Source organism: Cavia porcellus, unplaced genomic scaffold, assembly GCF_034190915.1.
Source record: "Cavia porcellus strain 051 isolate PalLab524CR breed Dunkin Hartley unplaced genomic scaffold, mCavPor4.1 scaffold_20, whole genome shotgun sequence".
NCBI classification, from domain to species: Eukaryota; Metazoa; Chordata; class Mammalia; order Rodentia; family Caviidae; genus Cavia; species Cavia porcellus.
In genome coordinates, this window is record NW_026947503.1 from 45562378 (window position 1) to 45588636 (window position 26259).

General features: G+C 40.5%; 1 protein-coding gene across 19 annotated transcripts in view; it reads right to left on the bottom strand.

Moving 5' to 3' along the window:
• Window positions 1–26259, bottom strand: part of Fhod3 (formin homology 2 domain containing 3) — a 444662-nt gene that overhangs the window by 34622 nt on the left and 383781 nt on the right. For 18 of the 19 annotated variants that reach the window (XM_063232040.1, XM_063232044.1, XM_063232043.1 and 15 more), the window contains 3 exons: window positions 24742–25017; window positions 17954–18837; window positions 6240–6398 (listed from right to left, as the gene is read on the bottom strand). In XM_063232040.1, the coding sequence (XP_063088110.1) occupies window positions 6240–6398; window positions 17954–18837; window positions 24742–25017 (1319 nt within the window). The remainder of the gene's footprint in view (window positions 1–6239; window positions 6399–17953; window positions 18838–24741; window positions 25018–26259) is intronic. The other variant, XM_063232037.1, reaches the window with a different exon arrangement.

Consider the following 26259-nt stretch of genomic DNA (forward strand, 5'->3'; position numbering starts at 1 on the left):
AGGCAGACGCTTATGCCAATGAGCTAAATCTCCAGCCTTTATATTTAAAAAAATACAATAAAAATTCCCCTGTCAACCATTACTGGTCTTATATAATGTATGGAAATCCTAGCCAAGCACAAAGAAGAGATAAAAATCATACTGATTAGAAAAGAAAGACAAGTGTTTATATTTGCTGATGACATGATTGTTCCCATAAAAAATTTTAAGGAATTTGAAAAAAAGTCAAAAATGTGATTTTAACAATGTTGTATAACATAAGGCCAGTATACAAATACTCCATTTTATCTCTATATATTGATAATGGAGAATAATTTTTAAAAGTGATATTTATAATGGAAACACAGGCAGTAAATTTAATAATGTACAGGATCTGTATGTTGGAAATTAGAAAATGCTGATTCAAGCCATCAAAGAAAATCTAAACAAATGAGGAAACATACTGTTCACATATTAAAGAGATTCACAATCAAAATGTTAAATTCCCCCAAACTCACATTTAAATTCAACTCAATCCCAATCAAAATTGGATTTTTCTGTCAAAATAGACAAACATTACCAAAGCTATATCATAGGGCACAAGAACTAGAACAACCAGAATGAATGTGAAAGATAATAACCTTATAGGAATCATACACCACCTGACTTTAAGAACATTAAATATGGACCATTGATTTTGATGAAGCCACAAAAGCTATTCTATGGAGAAAAGATAGGATTTTTTAACTAATGGTGTTGACACAACTGGACTCCATATGCAAAAAATGAATCTCAATTTAAACCTCCCAAATTCAAAATGTATAATATATCTGAAAGTAAAATGTAATACCATAAACTTACAAAAAGAAACAAAAGAGAAAATTTTTGTAACTCATGTGAGGCAAATCAGTTCTTAAATGATGCCAGAAAAAAAGAGGCTAATGAATAGAATTTTGCCCAAATTAAAACTTTTGCTTTTTGAAAGACAGCTAAGATAATGAAAAGACAAGTTATAGTTCATCAAAAAGTTAAATACAGAGGTTTCCCTATAACCCTGAAATTATATTCCAAGTGTTTACTACACAGAAAGGAAAACTTGTTCACACAAACACTTGCATGTGAATACTTGTAGTAGCTTTATTTATTATTGCTCAAAACTGAGTCAAGTTAAATATTCTTCAGTGGATGAATAAACAGATTATTTAATAAACAATATTAATGTATTACATACAATATATATTAATAAACAGATTCCCAACAATGGAATAGTACTCATCAATAAAAGGAAAAAAACAGATATATCTGACTGCTGAATCTCTAAGGGATCATGCTGTAAGATTCCATGTATGTGACATTCACAAAAAGACAAAACTGTACTGACAGAGAATCTATCAGGTTGCCAAAGGGTAGAGGCAGCGATGGGGGTGCGACTGCAAAAGGGCGCACAACTGCTTCACAGGGAGATGAGACTATCCTAAATCCTGACTGCAATGGTTATTTATAAGATTTATATACATTTTTAAACTTATAGAACTATATATCAAAAAATCAACTTAATTCTGTATTTTCTTAAAAAATAACAAAGTAAACTGAGTAACTGATTCACCAATATGTAGGTGTTTATATAATTGTGCATTTGGATATATATCTAGGTGGGGTAGATGTGGTCCTTGGTAGAGTGTCTTTAGTGTATCACTGGTTTCTGATACACAATAGCATTGAGGATGTGTATTCTGTGCTGCAGCCAGATTGAGGCTACAGAAGGGAACCCCTGGTAAGTGTTCAGTGAAGTCCTCTTCCAACTCACTCTCCACCATGGCTTCAACCACTAGCACTACATGGGTGGACAGTAAGCACCTGGAGAGAGATCTAGCCATGGTGCTTGTCATTTTTCCATAGCTGGGCTCATACCTTGACATCCACACAGATGACACTAAAAAGTAATCAAAACAATTCAAGCAGATATTATTTCTTTAACTGTTTTTCAAAATAAATACTAAAATTTGTATTTTAATTTCCTTAATGCTTAGAATTATCTTAGGCATGTCACGAATTCCAAAACAAAAACTTGCCAACACCTTTTCTACCCTTCAGAAGGGATTTTCCCGCAATGATTTTTGTTGCTTTGTTCCTTTGAGAAAGTAATCAAACATTTTTACTTTTGTTTTTCACTTCTCTAATTTAAACCATTTGTTCACTGTTGATTTATGAGGTTGCCATCTGCCAATTTATTTTATTTGATTTTTTTACACATCACTGACAATAAAAACAGCTGTAAGACAGTTGAACAGTGGGTCAAAGCTACCTCCTGGAAGCTGATGGTCCTTTTACCCATAAACAAAGGATAACAGGAGAAGTGCAAGACAGTATCTGTAATTTACTCCTCTGCCATGTCATTAGGTTTATGAATGATGGTACGATCCAGGAAAACAAACGTCAGACCAGACCAAAATACGAAAACCTCTCAGTCTTTTTAGCTTCCTCCTAGGAGGTGTTTAATACTGCTATAAGTATACTTGCTTTTTTTTTATGTAAAAGCTATATTTCAGAGAAAAATGCAATAACATCCTCTTTTGTGGACTCAAATGCTATTGGGTTTGTTATCTTATTTAGCTCCAGATAAGAACATAATAAGTAGTTATTTTGCTTTACAATTTTGAACAGAATCCCAGCCACAGCTTTGGATAAGAATCTGTAGCAAGAATTTTAGTGACAAGAGTAGAAAGTTGGAGAACTTAGGGCTGAGTTTGGTTTGTTTATGATTTGCTCATGAAAAAAATAGTGTTCTAGCTATGTACTTATTTTCATGTAGCAACTTTTTTAAAAATCTTCTTAAAATATGTTGGGAGCATCTTCTTCATTCTTATGACTATTCGTTAAGGCCCTTTGGGGCAAAAATTATTGTATCAAACCTACAGAAGAAACAAGTTACAGAATCATTGGCTAGGCGGGAGCCAATAAGACAGAGCTGAGAACAACTCTAGGGGCTGCACCAACTCTACTGTACGGGGGGACTTAGCTAGAAATGCAAAATTCACAGCACAGCCACATCCCCTCATTAGAGTACTCTGGATACCCGCTTTGCTAAGCTAGCTGTGACTTTTCAAGGACAGACTCATCTGTGTGTGTCCAGCACGCACTTAGGGCCTTGTGGACAGGCTTCCTGCAACACAAACCACTCAGAAAGATGCTGAGGCTTTGTATACAGGGCTAAGGAAACTTCTGTTTCCAGGATGGCAGACCTGGCAGCCAAACCGAGCCTAGAGATATGTCATTCAGGACCAACTGATTGTGCTACCCTCTGAGCAGACACAGACTCTAAAAATTAACAAGGTGAGTAAGGGGGAGGAAACATTTGTGATAATTCAGTGACATTTTAGTTAGAAAAAAATATTATTCATGCTCTTTAGAGATGTCCCTAAAGTAATTTACTAAAATTTAATGTTCTTCTTGAGAGCTACTTCCTTAATGAAGTTATCTACTTCCTCAGGTTTGCATGACAAACCCCAAGTACCTACCACTGGTTGCTAGGCAAAGCCACAGGATGTCATTTAATACACCCTAATTATGTTTAGGTACACAGAGCTTTTAAATGACCATATTAAGCTGTGGTGCCATGCCATGGTGATTGCATCCAAGAAGCAGATGGTTTGGCTAAAGGCCCTTTGGACATTAGCTGGAAATCTTATTAGCAAAGATCTGTAAGTTCACAATTGCCATCTGCTCTCGGTCTTGATTTAACTCATGAATAACAAGCCTACCGAATAAGCTTTGGGTACTGCCCGTTCTATGCCCCTCAAGTCTCCGAGATTAATGGCCAGAAATAGTAGATGGTGACAGTGTCCTGGATTCCACATTCTCCAGGAGAGCTGGAGTCTTCTCAGTCATGGCCGAGAATTGTGCAAGGGTAGACACAACCTCTGGACTCACACAGGCAGCCTTTAGCAGGGCGCCTCAACCTGGGTGATTTTGTCACCAAGAGAGGTTTGACAACATCTGGGAACATTTTCAGCAGTGGGTTGAAGCAAAGGAGGGTAGAAGCTGTTGGCATCTAGTGAGTAGAGGCCAGGGATGCTGGTAAACATCCTGCAGTGCCTGGGACAGCCTCAGGACAAAGACTGCCCCACCAAAATGGCTATAGTGTTGACTTTGAGAAACCCTGCTACTAAAGGAAAGCTGACAAAATGTAACTTCAAGATCTCTTGTGATCCAATATTGGTTTATTGAAGGCTTGTGACATGATAACATCTTGTTAAGGATTCACCTGTGCTTTCTGTGGCTGAGTCTTCTCACTTCAAATTCTGCCCTGAATTGGCAGTTCCTAGGTGGGAACAGGGCTCTGAGGGAAGTCACAGGAGCACTTTGAGGTACACTGTGGGGCCTTCTGCATGCTTCTCTCTTTTCTTCCAGTTCTCCCTCATTCTTTGGGTACATGGCTCAGGCCCAAGAATCCCTCCTGGGAAGCCATCCCCAGTACCCACCCTGGGACTCAGGGTCTGGGGCATACATTCTGGTGGATCTCTCATAGGTCTGTGAGGCTAGTGTTGGGATTTGCTTTCTTCATCTTCAAGATGGAGAGCAGAAGAATATGTGCACCTCCAAAACTTTTAAGGAGGATATTGTGATGCATCTACCTATTCTTACTATATTCACTGGCATTAATGCTACTGTGGATATTCCTTTCTGGACCTAAAGGGTGGTCAGATAGAAAATGGCCAGACAAGGAAAAAGAATAATTTGGCTCATTTAAAAATCTATATAATTTATTGTATCTGCAACTTTCCCCACCCAGGGAGAGCTACGTTTTAGGAAAGAACAAAAGCAAAAGCCAAAGGAAACACTGTCCCTGATGGACTTCCAACTCCTCTTAACAAGGACAAGTATTTTTTAAAAAGAGATTGTCATGATTCCTTCAACTAGGTTGGCTATTTAAACCCTCTCTACATGTGAATTTGAGTGTTTGCCATTTCTAAACAATCTTGATAAGTACACAGGATGGCCAGGCCTGTACCTGGCTTATTCTCATTGAAAAAGTGTCTTATACTTAGTTTGCCCTAATAGTTACTAATAGTAGGCTCTGCCCTTCTCCTGGGGACTCCAGAATGGGAGGGTTCTACACAAATGCCTGGCCTGCCCCTTCTTGCTGTCAGGCAGGTGCATTAGTATCTCTCTTCAGCTCTGCCAACTGTCAACTACACATTTTTTTCTACCTGCTGTGCCCGCATGGACATGCTGCCAGCCTGACTCTGTTCCTGAAACTGGGAATACATATTTCTCAGAGTGGAGCCAACTGGGCCTTATATAGGTTTCTAGGGCTGCCTTAATAATAGACTATGAACTGAGTGGTTTAGAAGAAGAAAACTGTACTACTCAAGATGTAGAAACTAGAAGTCCCAAAGCAAGGACTTAGCAGGACCATGCTTCCTTTGAAGCCTCTGGATGAGAATTATTCCGCGCCTCATTTTACCTTCTGGTGCTTGCTTGCAATCCTTGGCACTCTTTGGCGTATAAGCACACTCTAATTTATGTCTTTGTCATCATGTGACAGTCTGTCTTATGTGTCTCCCTATGTATTCTCTGTCATCATATGGTATTCTCTTCTCTGTGTCTGTGTCCAAATGTCTCCATTCTTATAAGGACACCATTGCATTTAGGGCCCATCTTAATCCAGAGTGACTTTACTTTAACTTGATTACATCCATAAAATTCTGTTTCCAAACAAGGTCACATCATGGGTCGCATCATGGTCATGTCACCCAATCTTTCTTCACTTTTGAGGTCAACAAGGGCTATAGCCTCGGTTGCTTGGTTTTCTATATTATCATACCAAATACCTCTTCACATATTCCAATAAGTGCCAAGAGAGAAAACCCTTTACATAGATATGAGCATCTATTAAAAACTCTACATTTGAAAGTGTTTTCTAATCACATGTGAAATGACATGAAAGAAGGCCTTATCTCTCTTGTAAGGTGGTTGGAATAATTCTTTTCCATTTGAGGCAGGCAGAGTGTATCAAAAGAAATCCATGCATGAACTGGAGAGTAAGAATCTCTGAATTTCATAGATAAAGTAAAGCTCGCATACCTCCAGAGTAAAAACATAAGAATTAGTAACATTATTCAGAATCTGGCTGAGACCAACAAAAGAAGGTCAAGTTACCTTATGAAGAAAGTCATAATGGATAGAATAATATGATAAACATTTTAAGCATGTGGTATGTTATAGAACACAAGCAATCCTTGACAGAACTCTCTTACCTCAATTCCTTCTTTGTTTAAGGCATATTCATCAAAATTCAAAATGGCGATCTTAATCGTTCTTGGAGGGGGCAGCACTGTCAGACCAATATTGATGGCATTGCTCCTCTTGGAATCTAGAACAATGATCTCCTGCCTTTTTCCATCTGCAGCAGTTTTCTTGGTGATAAAGCAAGGAAAAACAAAGATTAATGCATCATCTTAGGTCTTTTCTGTGTTTCATTTTTAAAAGCAAACTCATTCTGTATTTAGAGATGAAAACAAATGGCTCCAGTTCAGGGAAGGACTGGCTACCACTCAGCTCAGAAGAAAGAGATCAAGGACTAAGCTCCGAGAAGCTGCCAAGCTTGGGTCAGCAATGGAACTTCTCAAGTCAGACACATTACAAAATAAAATTGATTTTCCTTCAATTGGGAAAAATGTGATATTTTGCAAGAAAAAAATCCCTGTTTTTTTCCATAGAAGCAGTGAAAATAAAACTAAAACTTTTCAGGCTCCTTTCTGGGTTGTGAGGTGTCAGAATACATCTTGGTTGGCCCCCAGACAGATGGTGTGTGCCTGGAGTACACGTGCTGAGAAGACAGAGCCGATGAGAAGAGGCCAGCACAGCTGGTCTGTCAGCCCCTCTAGATTACAGCACCTGACCTCTCCTGCTAAACTGAGACACAGGTACAGCTGTCCACTTTGTGAAGGAAGAGGGGCTGTCCAAGGAAAGGAAATGGAAAGCCACGTGCTGATGAAGAGGAAAGAGAGAGAGGCAGGTGCTGGGGCTACAGATATAGACAGGCAACAGAGGTGTCTTGGCATCTGCTGTGAGCCCTTGGGAGTGTGGTTTTCCTGCTGGCCTGGGTACCTTTCAGAGTCACATCCTAGATTTGTCTCATTCTCGAAGCCTCCAGGGCTAATGTGTGGCCAAAACTCAGTAAGTGTGTGTTACAGACTGAAGGTCTATGTTCCTTTCCTGTTCAAGTATTAAAGCCCTGATTCCCAATGTGATAGTTTTTGGAGGACATTAGGTTTAGGCAAAGTCACAAGGGTAGGATTCCCTTGGTGGATTTAGAGTCCTTATAAGAGACCAAAAAGCCAGCTCTCTCCATTGCACAGCAAGAAAGTGGCCATGTGAAAGCCAGGAAGAACATCCTCATAAGGAACCAAATCAGCCAGCATATTATCTTGGAATTCTTGGTCTCCAGAAGCATAAAAAATTTTTGTTGTTTAAGCCACTAAATCTATGGTATTTCATTAGGGCAGCCATAGCAGACAAAGAATGTGAGATACTGAGCCAACACTTGTGACCACCAAGATTTGTGACCACAACCCTCCTGCCCTCTCCACCTTTCCTTTCAACTCTGAGGAAGTTAACAGCAGGGGTAGCAGTGGGGATGAGGGACAACAGGAGGAGATCTAGTCCAGAAAGTTCCCTGCTCAAGATTCCCTTGAGACAAATGCAGCTGGGAGGATGATTCTCCTGATACATGGCTAGGGTGACAAAGCTGAGTAAGGTGGAGTGGCTCCCCTGAAACGAAAGACACACTCAACAGGGCGGTGGGGTTCTAAGTGGATTCACTGGCAAGGCAGCTGTAACTCACCTGGGTGAAGAGGGTGAGTAACTCACCTGGGTGAAGAGGGTGAGAGCCTGCAAAAGCTAACATTGAGCTAGGCCTACAGATATAGTCTGTGGTTATGGGGAAAGGAAGGAGATAAGCAGCAGCTTTGCATAGGCCTGGAAACTGGTGGGGATACGGATGATACTGTAGGTTTGATGGGGCCACATCTCAGAAGACCACATGAGCCAGCTGAGGGGCTTTAGCCAAACTCAGCAGATAGACCCCTACTCACTGTCTGCTCTCACCTTCTCCTTCGCAGCAGGAACCCCGCTGGGCTGGGAGCAGCTGAGCCACCCAGAGACTAGGAGAAGACTAGACTCTAGGAGCCATCAGGGGAAAATGGACTAAGTCCTACTGCAGTCTTCCTGGGCATCCAAATTTAATTGCTAAAATTCTATTTTAAATCCTCAAATATGCATTTGAGAATAAACTCAATTTTTTTTTCCATGAAGAAAACAATTGAAAGCAACCCAGCTGCTTGTAGCCTGGTGGCTAGGAGGGGCAATGCCTGTGGGTGTGGTCATCAATTTTGAACAGTTGCTCTCAGGGACATGTGGCATAAATGCATCTCTGCTCTGCTGGGCAGGCTTTGTCTTCTCTATATTTAATCAAATGAACTAAGATGAACTCCTGAAAATTATTAACATAGCTTTTAAATTTAATTTAAAATAGTGTGTTTTATTCAGACTACAAGGAATAAGAGAGGATATGCTGAGGATATTCAATATGCTGAATATAGGCACGGCCCCTGACAAGGGGTATTAGACACTGCAGTGGCGATGCCTGCTTCCCTGGGCTCAGCAGGGGAACCTACTCTTGTTATTCTCTCTCCCCCCATCACCACCAGGACCCTAGTTATTTCCATAGGCTGGTAATGAATTGGTTTAAAAATTACCTCCTGAGACCCTTTGTATCTAAAATTAACACCATGGCTTAGTTCTAGCTTTTGTTTTAATGACTAAAAAGGGACAGACATATTGCTCTTCTCCTTATTCCTGCCAAGAATGTGGACATGAGGCCGGAAGGTGCAGCTGTAGAAGTCTTCTGAGCATAAGGAATGGCCACAAGGCTTCACTGGGAAATGTTAGCCCCCAGCCTCCGACTCCTACAGTTCTGTCACTCCAGGGTCCTGGAGATATGCTATGCAGGCCCAGCCAGCCCAGCTACAGTCTTTATGTGGAAGAGAAAAAGAAGCTCCCTGCGAGACAGAGCACCATGACAAACAGCTGCTTGAGTGTCACTCAGATTTCAGCCTCTTTCCTGCAACTTGCGTCCAAGTGTGGCAAACACCCTGAACAGACCTACGTAGTGACTGCACCTGACATGCCCTGGGTCTCTTCCTTAATAAAACTCAGCTTAGTCAATGATAGATATCCCCACACACTCCCCTAAAAACCAGTGAGGGGCAAACTACTGAGCAAGGTGAGCTACTGAGAAAGCTGAAAACTGGAATTATTCAATCTCTAGATTTTGGCCAAGAGATGTTTTAAATACCATTCTTGAAAATTTAAGCATTTGGCCAAGAGATGTTTTAAATACCATTCTTGAAAATTTAAGCAAACATCCATCTGATGCTATGAACACTCAAGTATTTACTGGTTAGTTCTGACCAAGGTGAGGGGACAGGTTGTGTGGAGCTGTGCAGTCCTGTCCAGCCCCTCTCCCCCAACATTAACCTAATGCTGTACTTGCAAGAGGAAGACAAAGCTCTTTGTCCCTGGGAGGACAAGTCCCTCTCCAAGGACAAGTAGTGATCAGTTCTGATCCTTTGAAGTTGTTTTTCAGGATCAAAGAGCCACAGTGAGTTTCTCTAGGGCCTCCTCATGGTTCCATGACAGTGCAATGACTGTCACCTCCTTTTCCACAAAGCCTTGCATGCCCACTCCTCCTCTTCCAGGCTCGCTACCTCCGCCCAGAGCCTGACTCTCCAGCATCCAGCCTCTCCCAGCAGCCACCACCAGCCTCGTGCTTCCTAGCTCTTTTCCTCTCCAATCCATCCAAACAGCACTTGCTAAAGTCTTTCTCAGACACCCTTCTCCTTATTGCATTTCTCTGATTGGAAACTGTGGTGACTGTCCATGATGTACAATTTTAGGAAATTAGGAAATGACAGGATGGAGTTATAAAGCAGGGGTCAGAGGAGAAGAGTGGCCCTCCTAAAGTTGTTTAGGAAATGGGCTATGGCCGTCTGAAGACCTCTAAGGGGTGAGATGTGATAGGAAAGAGATGGAACCAGGGTTGGAAAGAAGAGAGAGAAAAGTAGCTTATGGATAGGAAACTGAAACGTTTGCATTTAAATTCGAGACCCGAGAATAGATACATGTCATGAAAACAGCCAAACAAGAAAGCAAAACCAAGAATTAATCTCTTTAAGTATCAATACAAAGCAGAGTCTACTGTTTTAAAAAATGTCGAAATTTTCTTGAAAATATTGAAAGGACTTGGATGGACAAAAACGTCATGTTCCTGGGTAGGATTTTTTTTTTTTTTTTTTGATACTGGAGATTAAACCTGGGGCCTTTGCACTGAGCTATATCTCTGGCCCCCTTTATGTTTTTGTTTTTGAGACAGGGTTTATTTACTCATTAATCTGGTCAGGCTGGTCTTGAACTCCTGCCTCAGCCTCCCAAAGAGCTGGAATTACAGGCATGTGCCACCATGCCGGGCTCTTAGGAAGTCAATTTATGGGTGTGCCAAAAAGCTCTTATCTAACATACATATTTAAAATAATTCTATCAAACTTTCAATAAGACCTGCTTTTGGAATTAGAAAAACATATTTAAAAGTTAATATGAAAGGCTGTAGGAACTTAACAAGTCAACAACAATATTCTTAAAACAGATCAATGTGGTAAGTGAACACTGTGACAGTGTGGCTCAACTGAGTCTGCTTTCATAGGAAAAGGAGAGTTAGAGGGAAGCAGGAACACAGGCCCATGTAGGAAGAGCCAAGGAGGGGTGCGGTGCCATCCCCCACCAGGAACCTCTGGCTGAATAGGGTACATCAACATCCCTGCTGACTGCAGTCTTTGAACATTATCAAGTGATGACCTAGAACCCCAAAACCCGAATGGAGGCAGGAGAAGAAGTTCAGGCCTCCAACAGTCTCTTTCTAATTGGTTGCACATATTCCCATATTTACTGACTCTTTTGGCTGTCACGTTTCCTGAAACAGGCATTTCCTGAGTGACTTTTGGGTGCAGAGTCTGCAGATGAGAACAGTTCCATAGGTGCTAACAAAAAATGCTGGTATGTGGAAGGCCAGGAAGCCTGTGACATGATTGGTCAACCTTAGGTAACAGGAAGTTAAGGTCTCTGTCCCAATTCTTCGATAAAAGGTCAATGGGCCAGAATCTCTACCCTCTTCCTCAACAAGTTCCAGGGACTCTCAGGGAGGGAGAGGTTAGAAGGAGACATCTGTGGGCCCAGGATCTGGGTATAGGCTGTTAGTCTAGGGCCGTGGCTGGATGTGAAAACAGGAACAACCATGTCTGGGGGAAATTTGTACAAGGGTTGGTGTGTGGCAGTGTGGGGGAAATCTCTGTGGGGCTATCTCTCAACATCCTGTTTTCCCAAATAAGTCCAGAAGTATTCATGGAGAAGGGGAGCTTGCTTCTTTAAGGAGGGACCCTGGGAAGAAGCCAGGCTCTGTTTTAGCACCAAAACGTCTAACTGAGTTCTTATAGCAGGGCTCCTTCTTCAAAGCCGTGCCAACCAGGGGCCCTCCAACATGTCCATGGTAGCCTTTCCATACCAGAGCAAGACCATCTCTGGAGAAATGCTTCAGGCTTGGATGCCATGTAGGGCTTTTATTGTTTCTTCTGTCTTGGCCAAGAGCACTGCAGGGAGAGGGGGGCAGGGTGTGAACAGCCAAGATATATGAGAGACAGAGGTTACCCTGTCTCTCAAGAGCACAGGACTCAGAAGAAACAGGAAAGATGTGATTAAGGCAACATAGTTCCTTCTTCACAAGGTGCCCAGGAATGATAAGGATCCAGTTTTAAAGAAGAAAGAGGTACCTTCTTCTAGAGAAAGGTATCTAGTGGATAGCATTCAAGGGCAAAAGAGGCACAGGACCTCTGGGAAGCACGGGGAAGGAAGCCAACTTAAGTAGTGACTGCCAAGTGGTAAGCCTTAGGGAAAGCTGTGACAGTGCTCTGCAGCCCAGAATCACCTGGAGGGTGGCTAGCTGGGTTAGAGACCCAGTTCCAAATCAATTTTTGAATGCCAAGAGGTAAGATCTTGCAATTTTAGCCACTCCAAGGCATGGAGAATCAGACAGAGTAATACCACTATTTTTAAGAACAGTTAAGCCACGTACTCAGGTCCAGATGGAGATAAGCAATGCGGCGCCACAAGTCTGTCCAAAGAGTTGCAAAACACTAACCTTTGGTGCAGAGATAGCTGACAAATGCCTCATGGAGAGATTGCAAGTTGAGGTTTTGGGTAGAATAAATTATTGCCTCTAAAAACAAATATTTTACAATCTGTAAATAAGGACTCAAATGTGATTCTATCTAGTTTTGTTTTGCTAAGGTTTTTTTTTTTCTTTTCTTTTTGGTACTGGGATCAAACTCATGAACTCACACTTTGCCAGACAGGTGCTTATGCCAATGAGCCAAATCCCCAGCTGCTCAAATGTGATTCTAAATGGTTACTGGAAGGTGATATAGTCACCATGCAAGAGTGAACATAACCTGATTTTAGTCAACATCCTGGGGATAGAAAAAGATCTTCATTTTCCCTTGAAATCATTAATTTTTGGAAAAGTAAAGGCTGGGGATTCAAGAAGCAATTAGAACAAGGTAAGAAGGCAAATTTAAATAGTATAGAATAGGCACTAAGTTTAAGGTTCCCTGAAATGCTGATATAACCAATTACTCTGTTGAATTTTTAGAGTTATTTTACTCCTAGTAGAGGATGTGATATTTAAAAAGTGAATATTCAACACACAGAACTCGTCACTCCAGAAAGCACTGTGGCTGCAAATAGAAGCTAGACTATAGATAGATTTATTTGGAGAACTCCGACTCTGGGAGAATACCGCTAAGTTAGAAAGTACTTCCATGAAAGGAGACCAACCTCTGCTCATACTTCTCAGCATCTAGGTCAGAGGCCCTCGGTCTGGCTCAGCAAGACAGAAGTTCTAGAAATGGTAAATCCTTCCTCCTCGTTCCCTGCTCACTGCCAAAAGTGATGCCACAGTGACAGTTTCAAAACTGCCTACTGAGAAAGTGACAGTTACAAGGATGCCCTGATACTAATGCCACAGGAATGAGATGACTATGGAGTTTTCCTCAAGTCTTATAATAAGGGAGATGCTGAGGCACTACTAAAGCAAAACCCAGAGGCAAAAACCAAAACAAAACACAACAAACAGAAAACTAATACTCAATGAAGGCTGAAAAACCATTACTTAGGAATAAAATTCCTTGCCAGAATAGTCTTGTCTTATGATTAAGTGAAGAAAAAAGTACTAGTTTCCCATATTTACCCTTTGAGCCTCTGACTGCAGATGCCAACAGTTAGTCAGTCTGTGTTAGTTTCTCTACCACGTTACCTGGAAGACTTAGGTGAGATTACCAATGCTGGCTCAACAGACAAAAAAATTTTATGTTTGGAACTTCTAGGCAGAGCTCAGATTTTCTGAGTTTGATATTAAAAGAGCGCATTCCCTTTGTTCTGAATTTGAATTTAGGGTAGTGAAGTTCTGTTCTCTTTTCAGGAAAATAAATCAAGTCAAGGATATCAGTGTTAAAGTAGGCAGCAGAAAGGTATTGCTCCTTTGGTGCCTCAGCTGTCACTTTACATCAGCGAGTTACCACCTTATTGTGTTTTAGAATGTGCTTTAAAAATAACCCAAACAGGCTTTAAAGGCCTGTGGTGCTTTCATTTTTGATTGGTTTTATACTATTTTGTTTTGTTTGATTGTACTGTATATGAAGGTGTGGACAACTATTTCAAAGAAAACAAGAGACATCATGGTAGCCACTGTTGATCTCATGTTGTCTTGTTTTGAAATCCTATGTTGCCTGCATTGTTTTGTTCTGATCTGCTTTGTTCTATTCTGTTTTGTTTTATTCTCTTTAAAATTAAAAAAAAAAAACTCAAGACAGAGGCTTTTATCCCCTGGCCCATTAAATCATCATCCCCACCTTCTCTTAAAAAGTCACCATCCACAATGCTGATCTACTCTGAAACTTTCGGTTAAAAAAACAAATTTCTTCACAACTAGAATTGAGTTTCCTCCATTAGATAAACCTAATGAACACAAAAAATCAGGTCTGTAAAGGGGAAACCAAGTCTGTACTTCTTTCTGGTCCTCATGGTCTACTCCATTCTTGCCTCAGTTTGGTGGTGACAAAGGCAATGCCTTCTGGAGGATCGAGGGTTTGCCGGTCCTGAGTAGGCACAAGGGCTGTACAGATAGTTCCTGGTACTCCTCAAGATGGTTCCAAGTCCAGACCCTCCAAAGACTTTCTGTCTTGACAATTTTCTCTGGGAGCACTTTAACTGTCTCCTGTGTGATACTTTACATATCAGACAAGATATAGAAACAATATATGATGGAATTTAGCACTAAATTTTTTTTTCTTTCTCCAAAAAACACAATGAAATTCATCTTACCACAAAGCTATATATTTCCTGCTAAGAGAAGAATATAGATCCTGTCTCAGAAACTATTTTGAATGGAAACCAAAAAGCACACCTTTTGTTTTTATGTTCATTAAGTGGTCTGTCCAGTCTTGGATCTGGCTTATGGCTGTTTGGGGGGAGCTTAGATGGTGACAGTCATGCCCTATAACACCAGTATGGTACTAGTTTTCAAACAGACACTAAAACTAATTCCCTTTCTTTTATGCTGCCTCATGAAGCATATTTCATTGTTGTTGTAGTTTATTGTGTTTAATGAAAAACTTCTCATGAGTCAGAATTTGGGAATGGTTGTATATAGCTGTTTTACAAAGTCACAGGCAATGATAAGGAACAGAAATGAAACTGGTTATAACTGAATTAGTAACATATACAAAATGGACTTACCTCATCAATGTAATGTATTTTAATTCTAATTTTCATTCTTATCTTTTGTAACATTTTGCAAATAAACTCGTGCTTATGTCTCCTATTCCAAAAATCAAGGCAAGAAATTCGGCATCCTATTATAGAACCCTCTGGAATCAACTTGGTGAACTTTTCAATATAGTTGTCCCTCAGTATTTATGAGGGACTGGTTACAGGACCACTGAGGACACTGAAATCCTTGCATTTTCATTTTAAATAAAGTGGCAGGAAGACTTCCTTTTGAGAGTTACAGCCATTGTTGATTTCCTACGGTCTTGTTTTGAAGTCCTATATTTTTTTCATTGTTTTGCTGTGTTGGGTTTTATTCTCTTTTGTTTTCTTTGATTGTGTCAAATCTGATGGCAGGAGCAGCTGTTTCAAAGGTAGCAAGATGTATTATGGTAGCAATTTTGGATTTACTATTGGCTTGTTTTGGAGTCTTTTATTGCATTTATTGTTTTGTTTTTATTGTTTCTATTCTATTCTGTTCTGTTTGATTTTTACCATGTCCAGAGTTATCTACAGCTATTTTGAAGACACCAAAGGGGACTATGATAATTATTGTTGATTTTGGAATATTTTGAAATCCTATGTCACTTACATTGGTTTGATTGGTTTTATTCTGTTTTATCCTCTTTAAAATAAAAATGGCATAGCTTCTGCATATATCTTATGTACATTCTCTTGTATACTTTAAATCTCTGCATTACTTATATTACCTAATACAATGTAAATGCCACATATATATGGTTATATTGTATTATTTAGAGAATAATACCAAGAAAAAAGTCTGTACAAGTTCAGATTCAACTCCTTCCACAGTTGGTAGAATCTAGATGCAAAATCTACTTCATAAGATGAGGCAAATATTTACCATTAGCTAGGTATTCAAGATCTTTTAAGAAGTAGCTACCTACGTCAGGTAAGAATGGAATTTTGAGCTGTAAAGAGCACAGAAGCCAAAATCTTATCACCATCCAAAACACTAACGAAAGTATAGCGGAAGCAAAGAGGAAGGCAAGTGAACCATTCATTTTGGATCTAGTCAAAGACATTTAATCTTTTTGTTTCCTTTGCAAAAAGGAAGTGAGAAGAGCTTTCACTGACAACCTATTACTCCTTTCTATCCCTCCCAATGCTGATTCAAGAGCAGCCTCTCCCTGGCAACTTCTAAGAGCAATAAGCAACCACAAGAAGTCCAGAGCAGCCAAGTGAATGCAGGATGGGAAGAGGGGCAGAGGGAAGGGGAGGAGGGGGAAGAGGGGGAGGGGAAGGGGAGGAGTGGAGGGAGGAGAAGGAGGAGGCAGTGGCGGTGGCACTGGCCAACTGGATCAGTGGGTCAGGTGGTGGTGTCAGCAAAATAGGTTGTGGGCAACACTTGGCAAACACAGAATGCTGTCCTAGGTTGTGGGTAACTCTCAGGAAACATAACTCCTGGCTGTTCATCTCCTAAATGCCAGGCAGAACGAGAAAAGGGCATGTGGTTGGTTTAGCAACACACGGCACCAATCTGGAGAAATTAGGGTTTGGGCACGCCAAGTGTGAATGTCCCGGACCACACCTCTAGGAGCTATTTTCTAGATAATACAAAAGCTGGATTCACTTTCAAGTGAAGGACAGGACTAATTGGGCTTCATTTTTCATATTAGCTCTCAGCAGTTCGAATTTACAAATGAGAAAGCTTTAATTTTGACTTGACAAGAGTCCCTAAAGCTGGAAATGATTTAGATTCACATTCTTGTTGGGACAGGGCAGAAATAGGTACGGGGCAAAGGTCAAAGAATAAGGAGCAGGAAGTAGTTTAAAAAACTCGACATGGATTTTAAAGGAAGAATTTTCACTTACAACTCCACTAACTGACCCTTCAGTATCACAGAGCAACTACAGGCACCACCTTGTTTGAAGGGCACTCTAGTCCTCAGGATGCTACACAGTGTTAGATTCAGCATTGGTCCTTACTGTCAGGTCTGAAAGCCTGGTTCAGGTAGCTTTATACACTACACATTCCAAAAAATTAACAGATGATGCAACATGGAGTTAGAATTCTAACACAGAGCTAGAATTGAAGCTCCTCAATAAGCTCTTTCATGTTTACATTACCTTACAAAGTGCCTTCTCATACCCTAAGATGCTTTAAAATTGAAACAAATCCTGAATCATAAGAGTCTCAATATTCAAGGGCTGGAGATTTAGCTCAGCGACATAAGCACCTGCCTTGTAAGCAGGCGATCGTGAGTTTGATCCCTGGTACCGGTAAAAATGAAAAAGACCAAAAAAAAAAAAAAAAAAAAACAAAAAGAGTCTCAACATTCCTTAAAATACGCAAAGGAGGCATTACTAATGCACTGAATTACAAAAATTACAATCTGATAGAGTATCTCCCAGTGTTTTCATCAGTGTTCATGAACCATCACTTTTCCTTTGATGCCCAATGACTTCATGTGTTTTCTATATAAGAAAAGTAGATGCAACACCTGTTAGTCATGCCTACAGATTCTCAAATATTTATGAGAAATAAGAAGGCTAGTTGCATATATAATACTAACAGGATGCTAAATATATACTTATTATGAAACATTTCGGCAGTTGTAGTGTGTTGGACTAGGGGGTCATCCAAAGAAATATCACTTGAATGATTGCCTTTGCAAAAGCAATGAGCTCAAAGTTCAAATGGCTAAAGTTCCAAGTATTACTATAACCATAATCTCTGATGGTAAGATTAAATAAACTAATTTTCTGAGTTTGGCAATCTACAAGTTCACTGTCTCTAGTTAACACTGGGCTGTGCTAGGGCTAACGTTTCTGTCTCGTCCTCAGGTTATCTGGTTCTTTAAAGGCTACTTTGCATATTAGTAAACCCATATCCCATCATGTAGCTTACATTCAGCATGTGACACAGGAAAACTATCCTATAGGTCACATTTTTATATAAATGGACTTTTTACCAAATAGCCAAAGTAACATGAAGATAGGCATTTTATAATGAATGCATCTCTTCAGCTCTACCCTACTACGAATTAAGAAACATGCAGGAGGCCAGCAGTACCTTTGTGACAGACAGTTCCTTGGATTTAGACTCAAACAGGTGTTCCAGTCTAGAAGTGTCCACCTTAATGGGTTCCAGTTTTGACCACAGGAATTCTCTGCAACGGCGATTGTTCTTACATGGCCAATCAAAAGGCCGGACTTCATTCCAAAACAGACGGATAGTCTTCTTTTTCTTAGTGAATGTGGGCTGACCCCTGGGTACCTGGGACCACCCTAAACCCTGAGGAGCATTGAATGCTGGAGGAGGAGGAGCCAATAAATTACCAGGGATTGGAGGGGGAGGTACGCTGTCCAACAGGGGTGGAGGAGGTGGGGGTGGCAAACCCAGAAAGGTAGGTGGGGGAGGGGGAGGTGGCACTGGAGTCTCCCTTTGACCCAAGTCCACATCCAGGACATCGATGTCATCTTCCTCCCCTAGGTCGGTGAAATCCATGTCTTGGATTTTGAGCTCCCTTGGATTGGCCATGAGCTGGTCCCAGATATAATCTGACTCAGTCTTTGGCTGTGTGGGTGCTGTCTCTGGGACCTTGTCATTGGACTCAGCATCAGAAGAGACAGAACCTCTCCCCAGATCCCCACTGTTGAATTTCTCTGCGAATGCTTTCACACTGCCCCGGTTGTCCAGACAGCCTACATCCACCCTCCTGACACTGTCCTCCGGAGCCTGAGAGTTGGCCTGCAAGGTGGATATCCTGGTGGCCAGGCTGGCCACTGTGTCCACTTCTTGCTCAGTCCTCCTGGTCTCATCCTCACCCTTCTCCTCATCATCCGTGGACTTTCTGTTATGGGCATACAGCATATCCAGCATGAATCGTTTGTTGGTGAGGATATCGCCACACTGTCCATTTACGCCCACATCCTGAAGGCCTGGGGACCACAACCCTAAAAGGGTACAGGAGAAAGACAATGAGAGAGTTGCAAGCAGGTGACAATTCCATGAACCAATCAGGTAAAGAAAGGGCTAGACACACAGGAGATACTTCAGAGAAGATGCTGAAATAAAGCAATGACCTGTGTAGGACAGGAACCCTTCTGGGTGTGACACTGCTCTTGGATCTCACCTGCGCTCACAGAAAAACCTTTCCTCCTTCTCTTGCCCTCCCATAAGCAAGTCAGGAGCCACCCTGATATGCCTAACTGAGAAGTAGGTCTCTGTCCTAACTAGACAAGGGTAGGCAAGGAAGCCATTCCCTGGCCTAGGGCGCATGTTGAAAGGTCTATAAATTTACCTCACTCTGCAACCCCAATCCTGGAATCACAAGAACCACACCACTGACTGCACTTTAAGTTTATGTTTACTCCAAACGGCTTAATGCCTCTACTCCTTCTTCTAGATGACCTTCCATACCCTTCCTGTCTCTTCTAACTTACCCACCCATCTCTTCCTTGTGAGTATAGATAAGGTCTTCAGACAAATCAAAAGAGATTTGCCAGATCTCTACTCCACCTACACCTCCTCATCTGCACCTGAATCCCAGGACACAGCCTTGCTTCTGTGACTGCCCACAAACTGCCCCTCTTAGCAGAGCTTGGCTACTCCACTGGTACATTAGGAACCCCCTGGAATGATTCTGTCCTGAATCCCGTGGCCTGTTATTAGATCTTTCTGGTATAAAATTAGTACAGCTTCTCTAACCTTAAAGAAAGTAGACTCTTGATCCCACTTTTATCTCCGTCACTCAAGTTTTCTCCTTTCCTTTAGGGTAAAGCTGCTTATAAGAGTTATTTTGCTCAGTGCCTCTAATTTCTCTCTATTCTCTCTAGAATTCAATCAAGTGGAACCTTTTCTCTCATTTCCCCACAAATCTATTTTCTTCCATGGCACTAACTTTCACATGGCACCAGTCTCAGCTGATCACTTCCCCATCCTTCACATACATCCTTCTTCACACAATTCTCCCAGGATATGACATTCACCTGGTTTGCTTCCTGTTTCCTGGTTTCTCCTTCCCAGTCTCCTTTCTGGCTCTTCCAGAATGTGTTTTGCACATTCTTGGACCTCTTTTCTCCATCTACATTCACTCTTGGAGTCATCACGTTAGCTAGCCTCAGACTTTACCTAAGTATCATCCATCCCTCACCAAAGCTATTTAGGACAGGAACCCTTCTGGGTTCAAAAAATATTCAAATATGATTTTAGAAGCTTCTCCTGAAGTGTTTGCTAGCTCATGTAGGACAAATTCATCTACCTTGCCAACAATTCTAAGAACCTCAAATCACCCTTGGCTCTTGTATTTTCATCCTCCACATCCAATGTAGCAAGGCATCCTGGTGCCTAAACCATCATGTTGCATCTAGAATCCAGCCACTTTTCTCATCATCTCCACTGCTACAACCCAGAACGAAGCCAGCACGGCTTTCCCGGTAAACACGCAGACTGATTGGGGCCAGGAGACTGCCGCAGTCAGTGGTGACCCTGTTTCAACAACCTTTCTCTTTTTCTATTTCCTAGGAAATATGGACTTCTCTTATTTTGACAACAGACAAAGAACATATTTCAGGTAATTTTTTAAAGGCTGTCTTTCTTGCTTATTCTCTTCATTTGTGTCTTCTTTTGCCATTTTATAGAATCCCTCTTTGCCATTAGTAAATTCTTTTGCTACAAAATCTAATATTAATTACTCTTGTTTTTCTTTTATTAGTGTTTGAATGTTATATTTCTTCATAATTATTAATTTCAATCTTTCTATGTATTTATGTTTAAAATTTTTTGTTTTTGTTTTAAATCTACCAAACTCTTGTCATTTAATGTAAAGTAACTACTGAAATGTTAAAGCTTAAGCCTGCTATTTGTTTTGTCTTGTTTTGTTGTTTTAGCCCTTTGATTCAGTTTCTGTTTCTACTTTTTAAATCTATGAGTTACTTGAACATTTTTAAGAAATTCATATTGTTTTTTTCAGTTTTTTCTAAGTATATGACTTAACAGAGCTTTTTAGTGGTTGCTTTAGTATTAGAATATACACACTAACTTATCACGGTCTGTTAACTATGATTTACTATGTTTTACCACATCTATTTAGTTCCTTCCATTCTCCACATTTTAAAATTAAAATTACCTGAAGTATTTCTTCTGTATACAGAGTATTGTATCAAATGGTATTATAATTTCTATTTCAATATTCAAATATGATTTTAGAAGCCTGAGAAAAAAGTCTATTTTATTTACACCTATTTCTGCCCATTCTGGTTTTTTTTTTTTCTAGAGTTCCCAGCTTTCTGTCAGCATTTCCTTTCTGTTTAAAGAAGATCTTTTTGTCATTCTTTTAATAGTACGCTAGTAACAAATTCTCTTAGTTCTTCTTCTTCTTCTGACAGTATCTTATTTTACCTTTATTCTCTACTTTTTTTTTTTTTTTTTTTGGTCTTTTTCGTTTCTATCAGTACCAGGGATCGAACTCATGACCGCACACTTGCAAGGAAGGCACTTATGCCGCTGAGCTAAATCCCCAGCCTTTACCTTTATTCTCAATGTATATATTTGCCAGGTATAAAATTCATAATTGACAGTGCCCCTTTCCCTTTGTGCACATATTATGCTCCTTCCTGCTGGCCTCTGTGGTTGCAGAGGAACCATTTGCTGTCACCTGAATTGGTGTCCCTGACTGGAAATACATGTCTTTGAAACTTCTTTTAAAACTTTTGTTTTCTCTCGCCTCTAGTTTTTAGAAACTTATCATTTGTCTTGGTGTAGATGTCTTTGAATTTTTTTCTGTTTGGGGTTTACTTAGCTTCTGAAATCTGTAAGTTTATGCCTTCTGATAAATTTAGGGAGCTTTTGGCCACTATCTCTTCAAACATTTTTTCCAGCTCTGGACCCTCTCTCCTCTGCTCCTTATATTGTAGTGATGTGGATCCCAGAGCTATTCTTACAATCTCAAAGGTCTCTGAGGCACTAGAAGGCCTTTAATGCATTCTTCTCTCCATTTATTTCCCTGTCACTCGAGATTTAGTAATTTCTACTTATCTGTTTTTGAGTTTAGTGATTATTTCCTTTGCCCTCTCCAAAATATTAAGGCTGTGAAGTAAGATCCTTATTTTGGCTTATATACTTTTCAGTTCTATAATAAATAACCTATAGCTCTTTTTATATAATATATGTCTTCGCTAAATTTTCCTTTCATGTATTTCCTGGACTATTGAAGAATTATGACAGCTGCTTCAAACCCTTGTCACACAATTCCAACATCTGGGTCCTTTCAGAGTTGGTATTTGTTGACTTCTTTTCCCATTCCAGGTAGACCTGCTCAAATTCTTGATACGATTAATGATTATTGACTACATCCTGGACATTTTGGATGTCATCTGATAGCTTTTGCATCCTATTTGCCTTTTTATTTTAGCAAGCAGTCATCCTTTGTAGGTATACCCTACAGGCCTTGATGGAGGAAGACATTTAGCTCCCTATTGCACGATACTGTTACCACTTCAGCAAGAGTACCAACTTACACTGCCTCATCATAGATTAGGAGGGTAGAAGTTCAGTTTCCACTGTCCCTGGCCCACTGGAGTCTTCCTGGAGACCAAGGGCCACTGACTCACACTGAGTTACTACCTTCAAGTAGGAACACAGGCTCAGTTCCCGTTGACTCTGAGCAGGGGAAAGCATAGAACAGATGAGCTATACCTCCAGTGTAATTCAGAGTTTCATCTTTATACCAGTCAGGGGTGGAGGGTCACTCAGTTGCCAACAGGAAGGGGACATATATATACCTTTATTCATTCCTCACTGATGACTTTGTGAGACTGTAATACTTTCTAGGCACAAAGTAAGAAGTGAGGACTCACATGGTACAAGACAAACATCATAAAGCTGACATTCAAAGGTCAACACAGGAAGGTTATACAAGTATTATAACAAAATGTAAAGAAGGTTTTGATAAAGGCTCTCAAACAAATACTGTAGAGTAGAATATGTGAAACAAAGAAAAATAACATGCCCAATTAGAATAAGGTGAGTCACTTTTAAGTCCTACAAATCCCTTTTTGGTAATAGACACAAAATAAGATTGGGAATAAATTTAATTTTCATGAAGTTCCTTTGTGATTTAACTGAAAACATTTTAAAAAGGGAAACCTTTTTGGTGTTCCCCTGACTTAGCTGCTGAAGGTGCCTGTCAGCAGTGAGATTTTCTTATGAACCAATAATCTACAGAAAATAAACATGATCAAACCTCTTTACAACACTGGGGTGAAGCAGAAAAATCACTGCAAAACCCTAATTACTGAGTCTATAAACTTGGACACCACTCACTTTTGATAGAAAATCAATGATTCTTCACAAGTCTCCATTTTTGGAAAGTTGTGCTTATTTGGAAGAACAGTGTGCAATATGATCCAAGAAAGTCTGTTTCTTGTGTTATTTCCACTAATCCAACTTGCTGATATGTTTTAAGCCTGCTAAATTCAGATATGATGAGTAATTCTTAAAGCTCTTCAAAATCCATAAAACATCATTTCAGACCAAACTAATCAAGAAGACTTACCCTACACCCTGTACTTTAACCATAATTCTACCAAATGTGAATAATGCTTGCAGAATTTGGGAGATCATAATCTGATTTTGAAAGAAATTAAGTAAATATTAGTATATGAGATACTTGGCACATACATCTTCAAACAAAGACAGGAATTTCAGTGCAATAATTTCTAACATATAAACTAATAAAGTCTTTCAGGCCTTTATTCTCTTATAGTGATTAGTAATAAATATATAATCCAGTAGTATATTCTAGCTGGGAAAAACTAACTATTGTAAGCCAAACTGTTGATTTACGGTCTAATGGGACAGTGTACAGTTTCGTTCATTCATTCTGTTTTCATTCACTTGACTATGATACAGACAGTATATTTTTTCATCTGAAAACTACCAGGCTAAGCACTGGTCCTGGCACTGGCTAGCAAGTCCTCATGATGCCTTAGGACTGGAGTGTGTACCCACTGTATGTAGCTTAAAGAAGGACAGTCTATAAACTAGTACTCTACTGGTGAGGAGTGTTAGTTGAGGAAGACAGGATTGTACCACCCTAACAGGAGACATGCCGTGGGTGGCAAAATCAAATCTTGTGGTACTGCAGGTTGTACAAATCATTTACAGTTTCCATAACCTTCAGTGGCACCTCTCTAAGCCCTAGTGAGGACTTTGTGGGTTAAATCTACAATCTGGCTTTCCACTTGGTCCCTAATCATAAAGTCTTCACTGACAGGGAAACTAAAAGAAATATCAGGTGAGGTGAAAGGATACACTTCCATAAGGAAAAGCATGTGTACTATACTAAAGAAAAGAGTCCTAAATATAATGTAGAAAATGATTCCAGTTTAGCATATCAACCCCTGACTTCAACACACTGTGAAATACATTTTAGAAGCAGTCATCCAATTCATTTAATAAATCTATTCTAGTCTCAAAGGGTCAGTTATCAGGTTTTAACACACTTCATTGAAATTTTTTAAATATGATATGTCTCTAAGCTTAAATCAGAAACTGAAAATGGCTACATTTACTATAAACAACAAAACAAACACAGGAAAATGAATTTTGGGACTCATTCCTCAAGAAAGTCTTCATTATCTGGTCCCCTTTGCTACCCATGAAGTGGGAGATACAATACGGGGCAGAGGCTTGGGGTTAGCGCCTCTCTATGGGGCGGGAGGTTGTGGGCCACACTCCTTACTCCTGCCCCAAGGGTTCACCTTGGAGGCCTTCTATGGACAGAATAGGCTCTAAAGCAAACCAGGTCCTCTGTCCCCTGTTCCTGGAAAGTGCCGATGAGAAGGGGGTTTATTTACCAGCTGCCTTGTCCCTGGAGAGCTTGTCCTCTTTCTCCTCCCTCTCCAATGTGCTGCTGGAGGATGAGATGCTGGAGGCAGAACAGTTGTCCCTCTCGTTCACCTCTTCGTTCTGCCTCTCTTTCTCGCTGAGGGAAAGTCTTTCTTCTGGCTCTTGCTCCAGGGCCCGCTCCCCTTCTCTTTCCGCTCGCCCTTGGGTGCAGGCTATGTGCTGGTCGGCTTCATGGGCAATCTGTCCTGCCTCAGCCTCGGCCACAGGTTCCTGGGCACTCACTGCTGGAGACAAGAGTGGAGATGACATTGACAACAGGGTTTTCCTGAGGGTCATCTAAAATGTGAAAATGAACACAAGGTTAATTTCTCTGTGATGGCAGAAGCCTAAAGATGGCATTTGCAGCAGCTGCGGTGCAACACCAGTGCCCTCTCATTTGCTGAGCTCCAGCCAAAGGTGAAGGGTAAGGAGATTTCTGTGCCTCAGCTTGTACAAAGCAGACTCCCCATAAATTCAGAGGTGGTAAAGTGCTCAGGAAACAACTGATTACAAAAGCTACTCATAAGAGTGTGCCCTCTACCGGAGGGGTGAAGAAATCTCATCGTGACAGGGCTGAGACTGGTACTCCACGTTGGACGTCCACTGAACTTCTGATTCGCAAGCTCCATTTCCAATGTCTGATGTGAGACATTGCTCAGGACTTCAACACAGATCTACACTTGCAGAGTGCAGCTATTGGTGCTTTGCAGGAGACAAGTGAGGACTACCTGCCTGGCCTGTTTGAAGATACCAACTTTAACATTATGCCGAAACATATCCTGCTAGCATGTCACACATGTGAAGAACATGCTTAAGAGTCCATTGTGGAGAGAACATTGCATTCTCAAACTTTTTTTCCCTCCTTCTTGTTAATAGTAGTTCTAAATGTTAGACAATTTATTTCCATGGGGTCAAAATGTACCTAAGTACAGATCGCAAGTTAACAATAGGGGATAAAAATCAAGGCAGTTTTCCATTTTCATTTGTATATTTTTAATATTTGTTCTGGGGTGGAAAGCATTAATACAAGTCAAAATATTTTTGGTGAACAAGTTTTGGCAATTCAACTTTATAACAATTATAAATAAACCTGTTAAATTTTTTCTGGACAATGCCAGCATTTGCATTTTTTAAAAACAAGTAAATTTTCTATGGTGTAGCAACTAAATGGTGTTTGCAGCATACAATAGATTCCATCCAGCCACTATGTTTTTCTCAGTTGTCTTACACACCTGCTAAGTTTTTAATGCTGTCTGTCTTTCTGTGCTGTTCCTGTACATATGCTATTAAAATACATTAAACCATTAAAAAAAGCCTAAATATGGCCCCCAAGATTTATGCTCCCCAGATATTTGCTTGAATATTGATGGGAAGGGGATGTACAGGTGATGTGAAAGCCCTAAGCCACTGACTTTAAAATAATCATCATTCACTAGTGGGTCCAGTTCAGCCTGGTGAACCTCTTACAATTGGTGTTTTACAATTAG